General features: G+C 44.0%; 1 protein-coding gene across 3 annotated transcripts in view; it reads left to right on the plus strand.

Moving 5' to 3' along the window:
• Positions 1 to 20,895, plus strand: part of FOXO3 (forkhead box O3) — a 121,458-nt gene that overhangs the window by 80,628 nt on the left and 19,935 nt on the right. For all 3 annotated transcript variants that reach the window (XM_044924366.2, XM_025294690.3, XM_025294691.3), the window contains exon 3: positions 19,138 to 20,572. In XM_044924366.2, the coding sequence (XP_044780301.2) occupies positions 19,138 to 20,538 (1,401 nt within the window). In that variant the 3' untranslated portion in view covers positions 20,539 to 20,572. The remainder of the gene's footprint in view (positions 1 to 19,137; positions 20,573 to 20,895) is intronic.

Below are 20,895 nucleotides of genomic sequence, written 5' to 3' on the forward strand. Positions count from 1 at the left end.
TCCAAAAGAGCTATTAGTCCATTAAACATATATTATGATTTCAAGGGTTTTTTTCCCCCTTTTTAAATTAGGGGGAAATTAAATTGCTAAGTCTTGTCCAACACTTGTGACCTCATGGACTATAAATTAGGATGGTTGCAGTTTCATGGAAAGAGTGCAGAGCCCTGTGTGAGGAGTTGTGTGGGAGACACCAGAGACGTTGGTAGTCCAGGCCCAGTGGCCTTGCCTTCTAGCAGAGGTGTTGATGCCCCGATAACCCGTTCAGAGCCAAGACTTTATAGCTTTATTTATGAAGTGCCAGGAATGGACTCAATAGCATATTAAGAAGAGTTTAAAAGATGTTGCAAGGGACAGTTTAAACTCTGAAATAACTATCTTCATCCCACACGGGCTTGGAGAGTAACTGCTTAGTATTTATCAGTGAAACAGATGTGAGATATCAGTTACTAAGTAATCTTTCCTCTGGGTAAATCACCCATCTTATCTTCTTCTCCTGGAGATGACTCTGTTTTCAATAGTCAATGACTACAACCCATAGTACCAACCTAACTTGGAATATTCAAGACTCTTTACCCAGCATGTTCTTATATATAGATGAAATTAGACAGCATACTTAAAACATTTGCAATGCTGCTCTGTTTATTAGATCTTCATAGATGCAATTTTCAATATCCAGCCTTTAGACATGAAAAATTGAGACAGTTGTGTGGTATCTTAATGCAATAAAGTTTCTATTCTTGTATAGCATTCATTATTCAGAATATTGCAATAGCTTTGTGACAGATTTCTTCATTTACTCATTTCCTGATTTTTGAAAATTCATTTTAGGGATGGATAGCTGACCACTGTTTGGTTCCATGGGAATACCAAGTTTTCTGTTAAAACTCTTACTGGATGCTATCCCATGATGTCCACATGGGAGATTGTTGGTTTCTTATTGGATAGGATTTTATTTTTTGGATTTGATGCTCTGGGCTTGAGTGGAGACTGATGATGTCACTGTGTCTGCCTTACTTTCTACTCATTTCATGTTGCTCCAGAGTCAGAAGAGCAAGCCTATGTCCAAGCTAGAACATTATGGTGTGTTGTAGATATTCTTTGCTCACTGGCTGTTGATGTTATTTCTGATAGTTTTGTGAAAATCATTGCTAAGGTATGGCCCTGCATAATTGCCATGATCAGTAGAAATAGCTTTATATATTGTGTTATTGTAAAATTAATTCCTAGAAGCTAAGACCATATGTCTCTCAGCCATAATTTGCATGATTCATTTTTATGTCTGAAACCACAAAAATGTTCTTTCTCTTGAGATCCAGGGGGATCCAAACCAAGAAGTGTTGAGAGCCTCATGGTAAATACAGCCTCATCACTTGCAAATGTGCTGGGTCCCTGTCCTTAGTGGCCTCCAAATCAGAACTACTGAAACTTGAGACGAGGCCATGAGAATCAGTGCTTGCCCTGCCAGCCTTGTGCCATTGAAGGGTGGCAGTGTCCCACACATACAGTCATTCATTGAAAAACATTTATGAATTGTCTGATGACACATGCATCAAGGTGGATGGGAAACAGGTGCAGAAATACCTTTCTTGCTAGGTGTTTCTATTGCACTGTCTGCCTGATGTGATTAGAAACCTCTCATTGTTCAGTCGCTCAGTCATGTCCGACTCTTTGCAACCCCATGGACTGCAGCACACCAGGCTTCCCTGTCTTTCACCATCTCCTGGAACTTGTTCAAACTCATGTCCATTGAATCCGTGATGCCATCCAACCATCTCATTCTCTCTTGTCCCCTTTTCTTCTTGCCTTCAATCTTTCCCAGCATCAGGGTCTTTTCCAATGAGTCAGCTCTTTGCAGCCAAAGTATTGGAGCTTCAGTTTCAGCATCAGTCCTTATAATGAATATTCAGGATTGACTTCCTTTAGGATGGATTGGTTGGATCTCCTTGCAGTCCAAGGGACTCTGAAAAGAAGCATCAATTCTTTAGTGCTCAGCCATCCTTATGGTCCAATTCTCACATCCATCCGTGACTACTGGAAAAACCATAGCTTTGACTAAATGGACCTTTGTCGGCAGAGTAATGTCTGTGCTTTTTCATATGCTATCTAGATTTGTCATAGCTTTTCTTCCAAGGAGCAAGCGTCTTTTAATTTCATGGCTGCAGTCACCATCTGCAGTGATTTTGGAGCCCCCAAAAATAAAGTCTGATACTGTTTCCACTGTTTCCCCATATATTTGCCATAAAGTGATGGGACCAGATGCCATGATCTTCATTTTTTGAACGTTGAGTTTTAAGCTGCTCATTACCATTTAACCTCTCATTCAGTTCAGTCGCTCAGTCATGTCCGATTCTTTGCAACCCCATGAATCGCAGTACGCCAGGCCTCCCTGTCCATCACCAACTCCCGGAGTTCACTCAGACTCACGTCCATCGAGTCGGTGATGCCATCCAGCCATCTCATCCTCTGTCATCCCCTTCTCCTCCTGCCCCCAATCCCTCCCAGCATCAGAGTCTTTTCCAGTGAGTCACCTCTTCTCATGAGGTGGCCAAAGTACTGGAGTTTCAGCTTTAGCATCATTCCCTCCAAAGAAATCCCAGGGCCGATCTCCTTCAGAATGGACTGGTTGGATGTCCTTGCAGTCCAAGGGACTCTCAGGAGTCTTCTCCAACACCACAGTTCAAAAGCATCAATTCTTCGGCACTCAGCTTTCTTCACAGTCCAACTCTTGCATCCATACATGACCACTGGAAAAACCATAGCCTTGACTAGACGAACCTTTGTTCGCAAGGTAATATCTCTGCTTTTGAATATGCTGTCTAGGTTGGTCATAACTTTCCTCCCAAGGAGTAAGCGTCTTTTAATTTCATGGCTGCAGTCACCATCTGCAGTGATTTTGGAGCCCAAAAAAATAAAGTCTGACACTGTTTCCACTGTTTTCCCATCTATTTCCCATGAAGTGATGGGACCGGATGCCATGATCTTTGTTCTCTGAATGTTGAGCTTTAAGCCAACTTTTTCACTCTCCTCTTTCACTTTCATCAAGAGGCTTTTTCGTTCCTCTTCACTTTCTGCCATAAGGGTGGTGTCATCTGCATATCTGAGGTTATTGATATTTCTCTCAGCATCTTGATTCCAGCTTGTGTTTCTTCCAGTCCAGCATTTCTCATGATGTACTCTGCATATAAGTTAAATAAGCAGGGTGACAATATACAGCCTTGACATACTCCTTTTCCTATTTGGAACCAGTCTGTTGTTGCATGTCCAGTTCTAACTGTTGCTTCCTGGCCTGCATACAGATTTCTCAAGAGGCAGGTCAGGTGGTCTGGTATTCCCATCTCTTTGAGAATTTTACTGTTATTAATAAGTGTAATTTTGTAATCAATGATATTTTGTTATCAATCAAATATATGCAGAAGTTGAGAGTGAATGTGTGTGTGTGTGCAGAAGGATTAGTAAGATTAATTCTTAAAAATAGAATTTCTGGGTCTATCAGGTAGGTTTCAGTTCAGTTCAGTCCAGTCACTCAGTCATGTCCGACTCTTTGCGACCCCATGAATCGCAGGTAGGATTAAGTTTGGCTATATAGGACAAAAAGCCCAAAATTAATAGTGATATATTTTCACGTAAAAGAAGTGATCAGTTCTTCTAAGTCAAAGGTAATATATATTTTTAATATCAATAGATACTGATTTTTTTAAGTTTGTACCTATTTAATACTTTTGCAAATCAATTTAAATGTTTATTTTCCTCAGTTTTAAAAAAGTCATGAATCTTAATTAAAAATAAAATGTTCTTTCCTACTGTGTTACAGTGGTTCGAACTGTATACTTCACCTGAAGCATGAGTGTAATTTCTAGTAAGATGAATAATATCCACATTTTGAATTTCTAAGTGTTTCTGAAGTTTACCACAGATGACTTAAATTTATGTAAATCTGATATTTTATTTACTGTGACTTTAAATGCAAGAGATATATTTCCTTGGAGATGGAGAACCCGAGAAAAGAGTGTCTACCTCTGTAATGCTGGACTTCTGCATTGCATTACAGACACTAACCTTATTCAGCATGGATTACTTCAATAGAGAAAATGAGGGGGGAATTCATTTATCCTGTCAAGAAAGGTGTATTAAGAGTCTTCTGTGTGTCAGGATAGAACAAGGGATGTAGTTGTGCCTTCTTTTGCTCTTTAACTCTTCCCAGTTTTTCTTCTGTTAAGAACTTATATATAACTTCTTCCTATTTTAATATGTCTTTCCCCCCAGGAAATATTTTAGTAATTATCACCAAACATAATGTCACATAAAAGAGAGCTGTCAGGAAGAAGGACAGAAAAGCTGTAAGACTTAAAATGTCCAAGTGGTATCTAAATTTCAAACCTTTATTTTTTCTATTTTTCAACCTCCTATATAGATTTAAAGAGACAAAATAAAACCTATTTGCTATAGTAAGAATACCTTACTGTAGCTTAAATTGGTGTTTTTAAAATGATGGCTTTTGCCAAATTCTTTTGGCAGCTCCTCTAGACTGAAAAGCACTGGAACTGGTGACTTGCAAGCCGTTGCTGATAGGCCTTGCTGTAGAGCCGCCGCTACAGCCCGGCCTGCGGCCCTGTATGGTGTTAGTGTCCGTGTGGGGGCCTGCTGCCCAAGTAGAGTGAACTGACTCTAATTTACCCCGGATGTCTGCATTCCTTCCACATACGTCCACAAATAGCATCGCAGCAAATTAATGTAATTTTCTGATTGATGTAAAGAGAACCGAAGAAAGCTTGTTGTGTTTGGTGGCCAAAATGCCACACAGTGTGGAGTAAAACTGCTGGCCCATTTTATAGCACTCTGATTGATAATTATTTCTCAAAGGGCACATTATGTGGCTGTGTGGCAACAACCCAGCCTCATTCCCGAGTCTCTGAACGTGTAGGTGCATGTGAACACTATAGTAAATATACACCTCATTTTGCCAAGAATGGAAGTAGGTTATCCAGGAGGAAAGGGGAGGGAAAAGAAAATACCAATTTCCTATGTACCAGAACATGTCTGACTTGAATCAGTAGTTAGAAACTGAAGAGCATGAAGTCTTGTAAGGTTTTTATATTTCATAGTAGAGGTTCCTGGTTCATAGTTAATAAGCTAGAAAATTAACTCTCTTTTGGAAACTTGGAGTGTTTAAATGTGTGTGTGTTTGCTCTTGGTTCACAGGAACCGCCTAGTCCATCTTCCTTTCTGCAGGTCTGAAGTTGCTAAATACTGTCCAAGGAATGAAGCAAATGTATGTAGAAGAGCTTGCAAAGAAGGAGGAGGGAATCTCAGGCTTCTGCCTACGTGACAGGTGCACCAACAGTCACTGTGGCGAGATAAAGACCATGAAAGTATTTCCATCAGGGTGAGACTTGGGGTAGCTCATAGGCAAGTCAGAAGGACTAGGGAGAGCCTCTTCCCTCTGAGAATGGCCCAGGGCTCCCTCATGGAGATCTGGCCACTGCAGAAACTCAACAGATGTTACCTAGAGGACATAATGTGGTCTGTTCTCTTGTTCAGTGGGGGAGCAAGGCAAAAGCGACAGACCCAAGCTGCTGCTCACTGCTCTTCATGAGCAAACCGCAGAGTTGAGCAGCCCCTGACAAAGATGGTGACTGATGCAGACTGCACAGTGGCCACAGGAGGGGCTTTTCCTTCTCCCCTGCCCCTCCCCCTCTATTCATGGTTTGCTCTCATAAAGCCTATGGGTCCTCAGCAGAGCCAGATCAGAACCTTCAAAATGCATTTTCCTCCATCCCATTATCTGGGTTTCTTCTCATTTATGTAGGAGTAGAGAAGAAAGTTAGCTAGAGATGAATTGCCCAGTTTTATCTGGTATAGTTAAGGAGATGTCAGCAGTTCATAAACTAAAGTAGCAGACTGTCAGGAACTGGGAGGATCTGAGATTTGACCCTGCTGGACATGAGACTCCTGGGTCAAAGGCAAAGTATTTATTACTGGTTGCCCAGCAAGCAGAATGAGCAGCCACATATTTTCCATTGCTCCATCCTTGCTCCCAAATCCCATGGGAATGAGGGACACAGATGAGTCCAGGTTGATGCATGTACATGCAGCGGGTTTGGTGAATGGAAGAGGAATCCTGAGTTTGGGGATCCTAGATGTTTGGTAATGAGCAATCAGCACATCTGTCCTTTGCTCTGGAGTGCAATGGCATCGCTGTTTTTCAAGGCTGTTCACTATGCAAATACAGACATCTTTGAATGATAGTCTAGAACTAAGGGTTCGTACTTTGCTTGCAAGACCTGCAGAGACCCGGTGGAGAATTGTCTCCCAACTTGGATAGTTAACCTTATGAGAAGCTTAATGTGATTTCCTCTTTTGTCCACAAATTAGCATCAGGACTTGGCTATCTTTTTTACTTGGGGAGACCCTAGGTCACGGCAGTTTGGAAGAACCTGATGAACATGTTGCTGGAGAAACCGGGAATATAGGGTGATATTATTCCACATAATGCCTCAGAGTCTGAAGTGTGCTACATGAAGCTACCTTTGAACCTAAGAATGGCTCAGCAATATCTGTTCTTGTGTGTGTTTCCTCCCTTGTCTTGACGTAAAGGGATTGGTTTCAGTGGACCCTGTATGTATGATGATTTCTTAAGTCTTAGGGAAAGACCTAGGGGCTGGTTGTGCTATGAGCTCACACACATTTCCTATTAGCAAATGAACAACCTAAGGGGAAAGAATTGGAAAGTCTAGGAAGTCCAGGTGATGAGCTCCAGGAAGTTGGGGGAGAGAATCTGAGGGCCAGACCTGCCAAATGAGACTCAGCCAAGGAGGTAGTTGTAAAGCCAGGGGTCCTGCATCCTCAGGCATGGCTTTGGAATCACCGGCAGTGTGTGGGAACCAGGGAGCCCTGGAGCACTGTGACGCCTGCTGGGTGAGGTGTGGTTTCACCTCCAACTCTCCACCACACATGTAGTGTCTCTTATGTCCCATAGACTCTTAGTCTCTTGTATGACTGTCCTTGCCAGTTAATATTATCCCTCCTGCCCTTTGGGTGATAGATTAGTATCACCACTGACGCTAGTTGCTTCCAGTTTCTTAAGTGCTTTCAAGCTTACCTAGCAGTGTACGTGAGGAGATGACAGCCTAGTATGTATTAGTATTAGAACACTGCATTCGTGTCATGGTTTTCAGAGAAACTGATTTATCCCATGCACATTCAACCTGCTTCATTCATCATAATTTGAGGGGTAGTGCTAATGGTTAGCTTGCACATTTGAGAACATCCTAGATTATAAATTAAAATGCACTTGTATACAAATGGCTCAATCAGTATTTTCTTCAGGAGAAAAAATGGAATGAATGCCTGGTTCTTCAGCACTTGGAAATGTCATCTCCTATCTTTATTTGATCATTCATGTGGACTTTCAAGCTGGCTGGTGCTCATCTGTGTGTGTAATTGGCACCCAGGAGTGTCCGGGAATAAATGGTTGATTCACTCGGTATTTAGCAACATCATCGTATTGGTCATCAGCCACTTTTGCATCCTGTGATTTTAAACAAGAAGAAATCTTGCAAAACCAGTACTGTGAAATGCTGGTCTTGCAGTTGAGGTTCTCAGGTAGAGGGAGCAGTTTCTCGGGAGACTCCTTGCTAGCCGAATTTCACTCGGGTATGGAGTGGATAGAGGGGGTGCAGGCCTGAGTCATTTTGTGGAGTTGACTGCTGTACTCTATTCCCGTAAAGAAAAAGTCCGTCCGTGGTTGTGTTTGCAGTAGCCAGGAGGGATACTCTGTTATGTGGCATTCGCTTCCTTTTTCTGCTTTCACCAGTAACACCTTGATTTTTGATGACTATTAGAATAATTAACACTGACACTTGGAAGGAAGCCTGCTTCCAGATGCATACACACATGTCTGTTTTATAAATACCAGCCCCAACTTTTTCCTGCCCTAGCTGAAAAAATGTGCCTCCACCCCTCCCAGTCTTTCCAGGGTGTGGGCCCATGTGTAGCTATGTGACTGTGCCCACACATTGGCATATATTTCAGAGCTACCAAAAAGAAATTCATTGCTCTTGAAATAACAAGACAGAAAAGAACCATTTTTTTCTGAACTAGACCATCTGAAGAGCTGGAAACAGTCAGTGTTTGTATGTGTGATGCTACAGGCAGTGAATTCCACGTGAAGAGAGGGATTGTACCCTAGGAAGAGAAAGGCAGTTTTCCTGGATCTCAGATGTCAAACTCTCAAGCTGTTGAACTCACCCACTCAGCACCTCCACATCCACCCTCTTAGTGTGCTTGCATTGTCAGTGATTTCTGTTTCTGCAGATTTTGATGCCAGAAGACAAATAATAAAATAGCATGCATATGAAGCCTTAAAGCAGTTTTCTACCCGAGTTTTTGATTGAGGCTAAACAGAAGCAACCCGATCATGCTGTCAGCTGGCAGGCAAAAGACATCATGTTTTAAAATTCACATAGTTTGAAAGCAAGCTAATCATTTCTGGCTCAATAATAAACTAATTACATATTTTAAATAGTATAGAGCTGAGTCCCTGTTTCAGATTAAGCCTTGTAATAGCAAGGTCCCGGGTAAGCTGACATTTGCCTGATGTCTCTGGCTTCAGGACCTTAGAATGGTGCCAGCTCTCAGGGGCCTGGATAGGCCTGCCCGGGACAACCAGGTAAACTGGCTTGAATCGGTCACAGGTGATAGCACAGAGGAAGGCCTGGGCACTCAAAAGTTTATGGCAGTGATCCAATGTGTTCATTCCCTAAAAGTAGTGATCCCAGGTCAAGGCAGAACACATCCATAGTGTTCCTTTTGGGGAGTGTCTGAGAAAAAAGGATCGTTTCTAAAAATGATCCAGTTCCAACAACACTTGCTTTATGGTTAGTAATTTTTTCCCCACCTTTTCCTCTCCTTTCATAGTCCTAGGAACTATGTACAGAAACTTAGAGCTGAAAACATTTAATTTGGTGACACGGGTTAGTGTAGTCTTGCAAGCTCCTTGGTCACTTGGAATGGTGCCTCTGTCCTTAGTCAGCTCGGGGCCTGGAGAGGGGCGCACGGTGCGGTGGTTAGAGCTCTGCTGTAGGAGTTAGCCTTGGGCTTGATTTCTGGCCCCACTGCCTATAGACAGTTACTGTTCTGCACCCGTCTCCTCCTGACAGACTTTCCATGAAAATAAAGTGAGATTGGGTTTGTGAAGCACAGAGTCTTGGCTTGGGCAGGCACTAATAGGTAAGTTCCTTCAGATTGCAGGTGAGGTAGACTCTATTTTGGATTTCTCGTGTTATCCCTGTGTTTGCTTGGGGGAGATTTAGAACTAGGCATGTTGTCTCTGGTTTCAAGGATGCCTCTGAGTGCTCTGAGCCAATCAACTGCATTACCAAGTAATGGGGGCTCCATAACACCCCAAGACGGGTAGAGACGGGTAGGGATCTACACCCCGGCTGGACCTGAGACCATTCTCCCAAGCCCTTGCTCCCCCAAATAGCCTACGTACCATCCTTCTGCCCATCTCTATAATATTATTACAGAGAACCTTAAGCCTGCTTACTAGACTATGTCATCTTGTTTGGGGAAATTTGGTTGTGTAATTGAAGTTTATATTCAAGGCTGAGACTTGTTGACTTTAGAAAAACCTTGATGCTATTTCACATTTTGCAATGGAAGTTTCCTTCCATTTTTCATATTGAGGATCATTTATAGGGCTCAAGTTTTTATAACATTTCATTTTAACATAAAATTCAGGCCTGTTTTGTGGCTGCTGTCCCCTTCCCACTAATTCAGTGATTAGAGGAATATTTTTGAGCACCTGCTATGTGGCAGTGCCATGCTAGGCAGTAAATCTGTAATAAAACATGGCATCCGGTTGTAAAGGGTTCAGTGTTAGGGGAGACAGACACCTATTCCCCAAGTTGTAAAGCAAGGCAGACTGAAGCTGAATGGATGGACGGATGGTAGATCTTTTCCATCCTCTGTGCTCCATGCACTTCACTTCACCTTTTCAGTTGTCATGGTAATCCAGACACTGGGACTAACGGTGTTTCTGGGTGGTATTACTGTAACACCTAGAGGCCAGGAGATCTGAGTTTGTCTCCGCTTGGCTGCCACCTCCTAGCTGACTGAATTCAGCTATGCCTTGTATCTCTTTGGTCTTCAGTTTCTTTCACTGTAAAGTTAAGGTTGCTTGTTATTAGATGAGTTTTGCAGCCCTCCATTTTCCACAGTATTACCTTTTACTGAACTTCCTGCCCTGATGATCACTTACATAATGCCGTGAAAGTGATTAGACTCCACTGTATTCCTGAATTCTGGATGTGTATTTCCAATGCCCTTTTTATTCTCTCCATTTCCACCCACAATACATTTTCAAACTGAAAAAACTTGCAGCTTTATTTTTTTAATCTTAAGTGAAAATTTTGTTAATAACAAAGCTATTTCTGTTCTACTTGTTCTACTTTGCAGAGTCAGTTTCAGGAATGTTCTTTTATGTCATGGTTTTTAACCCTTTGAAGCATCGACTTTGTGTGGCTTGTCCTGCACGGCCTTAAAGTGTGTGTTAGTTGCTCTGTCATGTCCAACTCTTTGTGTCCCCATGGACTGCATCTTTCCAGGCTCCTCTATCCATGGGATTCTCCAGGCAAGAATTCTGGAGTGAGTTGCCATTCCCTTCTCCAGGGGATCTTCCCGACCCAGGGATTGAACCTGGGTCTCTTGTATTGCAGGTGAATTCTTTACCATCTGAGCCACCAGGGAGAATTTAAGTAGCATGTGTTTGCCGAGCCCCTTGTGGAAAGGGGAAGGGATTCAGTCACATCAGGAAGAAACCTGGAGCCAGGAGGGCAGGGGTGGCCAAATGCTGCAGCTTTAACCTACTTTCTGGAGACTGTCTTTCCGTTGACTGCATGCATTCGTTGTTGCTTCCTCGGGGGTGGGGAGGAGGACGTGGGGCTGGAAGCCGGAGGGGTTTGGGGGTGGGGAGGCTGCTGAGGGGAGTGGGTGTGGGCAGAGGGTGCAAGGCTGCCAGGGTTCTCTGTGTGCCGGAAGTGCAGGTTTGGCTGGGAGGAATGGAATGTTCCCTCTTGCCCTCCAAGAGCAGAAACAGCTGTGGAAGGGCTTGAAAAAAAATTGCTAAATGAGAAAAAAAATTAATATGAAAATAAAACCCACGCTGGGAAACCCAACAAAACTGTCTGTAATAGCGTAGTAGCTCTTTAAGAGAAATTTCTTCCCATCTAGGATTTCTTGTTCAATTGAGGGGAAGAGCAAATTGTCTGCCAAGCCTTTCCTTTCCCAAGAAACCTTCATGTGTCTCATTTGTCTTGGGTAAGAAATGGGTTCGTTTTACTGATCACCAGGTTGTTGTTATTTTATTCCTCCAAACGAGGGACCAGAACCTGTGCTTACTGCGTGAAAACTTGAAACAAATGTTAGTTTTCCAAGGAGATCTCGATGGGTAGAGGGTTGTCAGCAGATTTAACGGAAATATTGTTTCTAGCTGGAAATTTAATCCTTCAAATTCCCAACAATATTTATTTTAGAACATCATCTTTTAAAAATAAGTCCTTTAATGGCTTAAACTTTTAGTGTTTTAGACAAACGTAAGAGTGGAACTAGCCTGGAACTTGTCTCACACATCAGGGTTGATTATGCAATCCTTTGTGTGAATGTTTTTCTTCTGTGTCTGAAAGGCTGTTCTAGTTGGTATTCCATAGAGTCAGAAATAATGGCTCTGAATTCAAGTCTGTTTTATGTTGTCATACTTTGTGAACTTGCATTCGAACAAATTAGCCCCAAAGTCGATAAAATGTAGTAGAAGAAGGCAAGCCAGCTAAGTGTCTCCTGTCTAATAAGAAGGCCCAGCCCTCACCCTTCTCCCTCAGATGGTAGCACTACTTGGCCCTTTGCAGTGTCCACTCCCCACCTCCCTCCGTCCAGGGTCTTTGCACCAAGTGCAGCGACGTAGTCTTTCCTGCAGTCGAGGAAGGAGAAACTGTGTGGTTGTTACTAACGTTCTTGAGATGATCTGCTTAAAATCATGTGCTTTGGATCTCAAGGGAGTTCATTAAGTAATACACTTTGCTGTATTCTTAACAATGGATGCTAATAAGTATCTCAGGATTGGGGTACGGCCTTTTCAGTGATTATTTTTACGCAGTCTATCTTTGGCATTTCATTTGAAGGGCAGTCTCTTATAAAAGGGATTACGTGAGGTTACATTGCTAATTCAGGGAGAGCGCTGAGAATTACAGGGATCAATTACAGTCACAGCCCATCCCTTCTGTGGCCCGTATCAGCTCCTACCTTTGGGAAAGTCCTCTTGCCCCTTTTTTGTCCATGCTTATCCATGCCTGGTGGAGAAGTGGCACAGGGCAGGATGGATGCCCGTCCACAAGGCAGTGCAAGGTCAAGGACCCTTCCCTCTCCACTCCTCCCTCCACCTTATTATTATTTTTTTTTTTAGGAAAAAAGCTATCTGGACTCCAGTGATCTGATAGATTGCTCTAACTCTCCGTTTTACTCTCTGCATATAAACACAACTTTAATCTGTGAGCCCGATTCTCATCCTTATCTTCTAAATGGTGGAAACTTGGACTTAAAGAACATCTGCTGTGCTGTGTCATCAGACCTGGGGAGACTGAGAATCTTTAGCTTAGAGTCTCAGCCAGCAGAAACGTAAGGGGGAAATTCCAGGGCATCTCAGCTCTGAGCTGATAATCTGGGGAGCTTTCAAACTGTGCCTCCCTGAGCCTTACTCACACCAGTCTCTACGACTGAGTGCTTAAAGCCTCCGCAGGTGATTGGAAGAGGCAGCCAGGGTGGAGAACTGATACCTAAGAGAAGTCAGGGCATCATCCAGAGGACTGCCTCTGAAAGAGCCTATCATCAATAGTCAAAGCCAGCATCTCTCCCGAAGCTGTCTCTGCATTGTTCTGCTGTGGCACACAGCTCCCTGGGTCTCCACTTGGTTTTTCACATGACCTTTGTCAACTGTTCAGCAGTTACATATTTTAGAATTCAGGTCTTTGGCAGTCCCATTCTGAACTATCAGTGACAAGTCAAAGCAAGGAGACCTACTTGAAATGCTGGTCCTGTGTGCTGCGTAGATGAGCACTGGATTTAAAAGCAGTCCTTTACAGATCATCCCCACTGAAATCTCTCACGAGGACCAGGGCACTGCCTGCAGTCTGCTTGGTGGGCATCTGTGGGTCTGGCTTGGGAGTTGACAGCCATACCTCATTTTGAGATAACCAAAAAAAGGGAGTGACTGAGAAAGGTAGAGGCCTTTAAGAGTTAAATTACACAACTCCCTTTTTATTTTTAAAGTCAGTGGATTCCTTGTTGCCCTTGCTGAGAAAGATAAATTGATACCACATGTTGCTTCCAGACAAAACCCTCTCTGTGTTCCAGGGGAAGCACATGCAGCTGGTGTCTGGGTTAGTGGACAGTCTTTACAAGGTAAACATGGGTTGGAAGGGGTTGGAGCGGACACAGGGTAGCAACAGTTGGGAAATTACCAGCTACTCCTGAGCAGCACGGCACTTTGAAATACTTTTACAAGTTTGAAATCTTTTCCTGGAAGGAGCCGCCCTCTCACCTTCTGGTTTAAAGCATATGATGCTCGGAAAACAGTAAGTGAACGTTTGTGATGTCACTGCTTCCGTGTGTGGAATCTTGACAGTTGAGAGCTGCTTTTGTGCTTGGCACTGGATGAGTAACTTGCATGCACACTTTCATTTAATCGTCCCAAAGATCCTAGAGTTAGAGAGGGTGGTTTTATTCTCATTTTATAAAAGGGGCAACTGAAGTTGGCTCAATTGTCCAGGGTCACAGGACACACGCCTAGGCCACTATTCTAGCTCCGACCTGGCTGACATCGAAGCCTATCTCCCTCCATTGGCCACCTTAAAAAATTGCATGTGTGAATTACCCACTTTGTAAATATTGCTGGAATACTTACTTGTTTCAGGCAGCTTCTCTGTGACACCTGATCTAATCTAATCTGTTTGGGGTCTATCTATCTTCACAGCCAGGTGGCATAAATGTAGTCACTGTGCACTTTAGCATTAAGGATAAACGTGTCTTGCATTAGAACACTGTCTTCATTATAGCAAGAACAAGAATGACCAAATTCGGATGAGGATAGTCATCTTTATGCTGATTTCTTCAAGGAGGGCCAAGTCAACGGAACCTTAGGCTCTGGACCACACGGCCAGTCAGCGTGACTGTGAAATGTCGGCACCTTCCTCCTCCACGCGCCTGCGCACCCCTCCTGAAAGGGCTAGGCCACCAGTGGCGGCTGCAGTCACTGGGACAGCTGTGCCAGCTCTGCTGCTAATTACCTACACCTATTTTTTTCTGCCCCAGAGCAGGCCTTGCTTCAGTATAGATCACTTTGTAAAAGAGAAGGTTGACATAAAAAGTGAATCGCAGGGTGTTCTTAATCTCTGCTCTGTCTTCAGACAACTTGTGCTACAGTTGCTTTCAGGGTTTTCTACATCTCTGGGCCCTGGTTGGGGGTGGTGGGGAAACGCTAGCATTTTTGTCCCTGACAAAAGTTTGTTCCTAGAAATGTTTCGTTTACTGTAATTCATCAATCTCTGAATTTCTTAGTTGTGTTGTGTGTTAGTCACTCAGTTGTGTCCAACTCTGTGTGACTCCATAAACTGTAGCCTGCCAGGCTCCTCTGTCCATGGAATTCTCCAGGCAAGAATACTGGAGTGGGCTGCCATTACCTTCTCCAGGGGGCTTCCCCATTGAACTCGGGTCTCCTGCATTGCAGGCGGATTCCTTATTGTCTTAGTTACCAGGGAAGAAAAAATTTTTAGTAGAGGATTTAAATAACCAGAACTATTCACATGGTTTTGGGTTGGGGTTATAGTAATTTATTGGCTCCTCTAGTAAACAGATGTGATGACAGAATGGTCTGAGATCTAGCAGCGGGAGTCCTGGTTGGTAATAGTTACTTTATCACCTTAGCCTTAAGGACCTCACAATGTTTTCCAAAATGTGCATTTAGATGTGACTAGAAAAATCTCTCTAGTCCTATCAAACCGTTCCTCCTTCTCTGTCAGCTCCCAACCCTCAAACTAATGTTGTATCTTACAAATTTAGACTATTTGGTATGATAGATGAATTAGTGGAAAAGGATAGAATATTTTTAACAGCAGTTTTATAGTTTAACGTGCACAAGATACACTGGAAATATAATTTAGAGCCCCCGACTGAAGAGGTCTTCAGAGAACTTAAACTACACATTATAAAAGGATTTTATAATTGGCTGGTTTCTTTTTATAAATTCCACTTCTTCATTCCTGGGTTTGAGGTGAGGGAGGGGCAGTTTGAAATCTTACAGAAATTATATCACCATTAATTTCCATTGTCAGGGAAGGTGTTGGGGAAACACTGCAATTCTGATACGTTCTCTGGCATTTGTGTTTACTTTTTCCTGTTTCACCAAAACTTAGAGAACCTGGTGATTAGAATCATGACCTGTGAGGCAAAAAAGCAGACTACATTTCTGATATCTGACCTTGTTAGGGTGAGGGGCATTTGAGCTGGAAATGGACCGGGGGGACCATACTGATGGGTCTTTGTCAATGTCCCCCTACCGCTTCAGATTATGGATTTTATAAATGGAAGGCTAGGGACCATGAGGATGATTGTGACATAGTTTTTGTTTGCACTGTCTTAGAGGAAAATCCTGTCTGAGTGTCGCGTAGGTGATATGCCTTAGGGAATGTATTCTGTCATTAGTAACCTCTAAAGCAAGAGTTGAACTCAGATTTGACACTGAAGCTGATCATCCATTTAATAAATTGGGTTTTGGTTCAGAATCTAAGTGTAGCTTATATGGGTTTGTATGGTAACCACTGCCCTCTGTTTAGGATGAATGCTATGATGGCCACCTTAGTAAAGAAATGCAAATGCAGGCTATAGGATTACTCTTTATAAAGACTTTGTTTTAAAAACATTTTTAGGAAAGACCTACTAAATTATTACTCTTAACTATTTCACAAAATTATAGTCATAAGATTATGCCTTTGTATCCTTCGTCTTTCTTAAATGTCTTTCTTTAGATGTTAGCTCAGAGAAGTTAAATGATGACTTCTGTATAATTTGGTGACAGATCCGGGAAAGGTTGGGAGAAAGCATTGGAGTGGAGTTGGAAAAACAAGTTTCGGTTTAAAGCTGTGTGACCTTCTCTGAGTTATTTAATCTCTCTCAGTCTGAGGCTTCATATGTATGATGAGGGCATCGACTTTGTGGTTTGTTAGGAAGATTAGAGATGAGGAATCTAAAAGCGCTGACCCAGGAACTGACTCCTGTAGTCAGTCAGGCTCCGTTCCTCATCCTGGCAATTAGGGCCTGAGTCGGACAGTCCTTGGTTCTGTCCTCTGTGAGGGTGTTCCAGCCCCTTTATCACAAGGCCTTACAGAAGCTTAGCTTCTCTCTCCAAATTCTAACCAATGGTAGCTTATAATTTTAAAAAATTACACACATACATCGTTAAGGTTAGAGTGGTAGAATAGATGACCATCCATATAGGACATTTTGGAGGTCTCTAAAGGATTAACATTTTCTTTTCTGCTTGGTTTGAAATTGGTGAAACTAAAAATTCATTTAAAAAATTGTCCACAAATGCTTTTTAAAGGGTGGATAACTGGATATTTATGACTGGTCATTGTTGTTGCTGGATGTTGGTATGAATGAACTCTGTCCAAAATCTGGAGCAGTGGGGGCTGGCCGTGGAGGGGCGGTTCAATCAGTGTCCACATCGCCCCCACAGGGCTTCAGGAACTCAAGCCTGTTTTTTTCCTAACCAGAAGCTTGAGTTTAAGTTTGCGGTTCATATATCTAGTCTCCTGGGTACTCAGTAATAGAATCACCGTGCACTTGCCTGCTTTTTGAACCCTGTGGAGTGAGTTTTAAGAGCATGCTTCATATCTTTATGGAGAAAGTGTTTTACTTTTTAAAGAAATGTAATTTCTGAACCATGAGTAGAGATGCCATTATTCTTTAAAAAACCATAAGAGTAAAAGGGAAGCTGGATATATAGTCTTCTGGGCACCATTTGGCTCATCAGATACTCAGCATGTCCTCTAAAACGTGTCTTTATGCCTGTCATAGAGATGCCGAGCTATGACCCATGGTTGATGATGCTCATTGCCCAGCCAGAGCTGTCGGACTTCCTTGCATGGGAACATATACACAGAAACACTCTTGAGTATTTTGGGTTATTTATGTATGGTGAAATCCCACTGACTTTCTGTGTTTTAAAAACATTCTGGTAGAACACATGTATTTGTATCTTCTACATAAATACAGTTGGTGATTGCCAGTTTTTTTTTAACTACGGTAACTTTTAGGATGGTTTGCATTTAATAGACAGCAGCAGGCAATATCTTTTGTCTTTAACTTGCAAATAAAAACTCATCTGACCTGCAGGTGCTGTTCCAGATGTGGCAGATGCCATCATCAGCTCCTGTCTTTCACAGCACACGAGGTATTTTACAGAATAGAAGACCTCTCCAGGCAATGAGCTCTGTCCATCACGTACTCTGTGTTTTATAATGGCAGTAAGAACACCCTGACTTAGTAGCGTGACTGGCTTTTGAAGTATATTATCATATATCCTCCTTTCGTCATCGGTATCAGAGAGGGATGGTTCAAATGCTATGACTGTAATGAAGATAGAGAACTGAAGTTGTTGGACATAGACTAAATGATTTGCTCAGGTCTCATGGTTGGTTGGTGACAGAGACGGGGCTGGATCAGGGTCATCTCTGTTAACTGGGCTTCCCTAAATCAGGAGGAGGATTCTTGTAAGATGGGAGCAATTGTTAGGGTTTTGAGGATATTTTGCCCGCATCTTTCCTTTTTTTAAGAATAAACCTTTTAATATAGAATGGTTTTAGATTTGCAGAGAAGCTACCAGACTGGCCCAGAAAGTTCTTGATGTTGGCTATCCACATCAAGTCTCCCCTGTTGTTATTAATGTCCAATATCAGTTTGGTACACTTGTCCCAACTGATAAACCAATGTTGATACGTTATTAGTATTAACTGAGGTCTGTGCTTTATTCCGATCTTAGTTTTTGCCTCATACTTTGCTTTTTCTGTCCAGCATCCCATCCAGGATTCCGCATTGTTTAGTCAGCATGTTTCTCTTAGGCTCCCTGTGGGTCTGACAGTTTTGAGGAGAACTGGACAAGTATTTTTAACTGTTCCTTATCTGGGACTTGTCTGCTCTTTTTCTCAGGATTAGAATGAGGTGATAGGTTTTGGAAGGAAGGCCACAGGGGAGGGTGCCGTTTTCATCACGTTGGTTTGAGTGCACATTATCAACCTGACTTTGCCCTTTGATGTTGACCTTGATCACCAGGCTGAGCTGTCACCTTTCTCACTGTAAAGTTACTCTCCCCCACCTCCCCTTTCCATACTGTGCTCTTTGGAAGGAAGTTACTGTGCTCAGATCACATTGCCTTGAGGAGGGAGTGTCTGCATAAATTAGCTGGAATTTTTTCTGAATGGGAGACTTGCCTTACTTCTGTCAACTCAGCAAATCTTACTATGCCATTTTTTCTTATGCCTGTGAGACAGGTGTGAAATTGTGGCAGGAGGAGATGGAGTCAGAGAAAAGATAGGTAAAAATTCACACCAGTTCTGAATAGAAGTGGCTCAGAAAAGGTAGCTGCTGCCTCTGTACTAGAGGAGCAAGGGGCCAAAATGGAATAAAAGAGCCCTGTAGGTGATGAATCACCCTTAGAGAGCCAGGGAAGTTTGTTGCAAAATGCAGGGGAAGATGATGTGGTAATACATTGTAAGTGCAAACTTCAGTAAAGGAAGTACAATTACAGAAAGGACAACGAAACCTGGGGATTTAAGAAAAACAATGTCAGTGAAGTCCTACAGTCCCCCGCATGTCCTGAATATGAAACCATCTCCCACACCCTGACTATGAAAATGCCATCTACAATATTGTCATTTAATCCCAAGCCAAGGAGACTCATGCAAATGCCTTATTTTTAAAGCCTCTGAAATTGAGGCTGCTTTAAAAATTGCATCAGATTAGTAACTGTTTCTCCTGGGTGCTCAGTTGGACCATTGCAGCTCATCTGCATTGTCCCTTCTCTCTCTGCAGAACTCTATCCGGCACAACCTGTCACTGCACAGCCGGTTCATGCGGGTCCAGAATGAGGGAACCGGCAAGAGCTCATGGTGGATCATCAACCCCGACGGCGGGAAGAGTGGCAAGGCGCCCCGGCGGCGGGCCGTCTCCATGGACAACAGCAACAAGTACACCAAGAGCCGCGGCCGTGCAGCCAAGAAGAAGGCAGCCCTGCAGACCGCCCCTGAGTCAGCAGATGACAGTCCCTCCCAGCTCTCCAAGTGGCCCGGCAGCCCCACGTCCCGCAGCAGCGATGAGCTGGACGCGTGGACCGACTTCCGCTCGCGCACCAATTCCAACGCCAGCACAGTCAGCGGCCGCCTGTCCCCCATCCTGGCGAGCACGGAGCTGGACGACGTCCAGGACGATGATGCACCGCTGTCCCCCATGCTCTATAGCAGCTCGGCCAGCCTGTCGCCCTCCGTCAGCAAGCCGTGCACTGTGGAGCTGCCCCGGCTGACCGACATGGCGGGCACCATGAATCTGAATGACGGGCTGGCCGACAACCTCATGGATGACCTGCTGGACAACATCGCGCTCCCTGCATCCCAGCCATCGCCCCCGGGGGGGCTCATGCAGCGCAGCTCCAGCTTCCCGTACACCACCAAGGGCTCCGGCCTGGGCTCCCCCACCAGCTCCTTCAGCAGCGCGGTATTTGGTCCCTCGTCTCTGAACTCCCTGCGCCAGTCTCCCATGCAGACCATCCAAGAGAACAAGCCAGCCACCTTCTCTTCCATGTCCCACTACGGCAACCAGACACTCCAGGACCTGCTCACGTCGGACTCACTCAGCCACAGCGATGTCATGATGACCCAGTCGGACCCCTTGATGTCTCAGGCCAGCACCGCTGTGTCTGCCCAGACCTCCCGCCGGAACGTGATGCTTCGCAGTGACCCAATGATGTCCTTTGCCGCCCAGCCTAACCAGGGGAGTTTGGTCAATCAGAACTTGCTCCACCACCAGCACCAAACCCAGGGCGCTCTCGGTGGCAGCCGTGCCTTGTCGAATTCTGTCAGCAACATGGGCTTGAGCGACTCCAGCAGCCTCGGGTCAGCCAAACACCAGCAACAGTCTCCCGTCAGCCAGTCTATGCAAACCCTCTCGGACTCTCTCTCAGGCTCCTCCTTGTACTCAACCAGTGCGAACCTTCCAGTCATGGGTCACGAGAAGTTCCCCAGCGACTTGGACCTGGACATGTTCAATGGGAGCTTGGAATGTGACATGGAGTCCATTATCCGTAGTGAACTCATGGATGCTGATGGGTTGGATTTTAACTTTGATTCCCTCATCTCCACACAGAACGTTGTTGGTTTGAACGTGGGGAGCTTCACTGGTGCTAAGCAGGCCTCATCTCAGAGCTGGGTGCCAGGCTGAAGGCTCACTGAGAAAGGGGAAGTGGGCAGAGCAGGTCAGTGCATAGTATTAACAGAGTGGGTGGTGAGGGTGCTGGCTTTATTTACATGGTGCAGTAACCTGGCTCCCAACCACTTCATTCCGAGTTGTACCTGCAGAACAAATAGGGCTGTCAGGTGGCCCTTTCCACAGTTTTCTGACAGCTCAGGACTGTTACTGCCAGTAGAACCAACACACACATTCAGAGGTTTCATTTTTCTTTGTATCTGGTCACCCTCGCTGACCTGTGACGCAGACCCCGCCCGCTACTGGATGGATGGATGAGGATAGAAGGGCCAGGAGGAAAGGAACCTTAGGCCACACAAACGTCATGGTTCA

This window comes from Bubalus bubalis, chromosome 10 (genome assembly GCF_019923935.1).
Source record: "Bubalus bubalis isolate 160015118507 breed Murrah chromosome 10, NDDB_SH_1, whole genome shotgun sequence".
Classification (NCBI taxonomy): domain Eukaryota; kingdom Metazoa; phylum Chordata; class Mammalia; order Artiodactyla; family Bovidae; genus Bubalus; species Bubalus bubalis.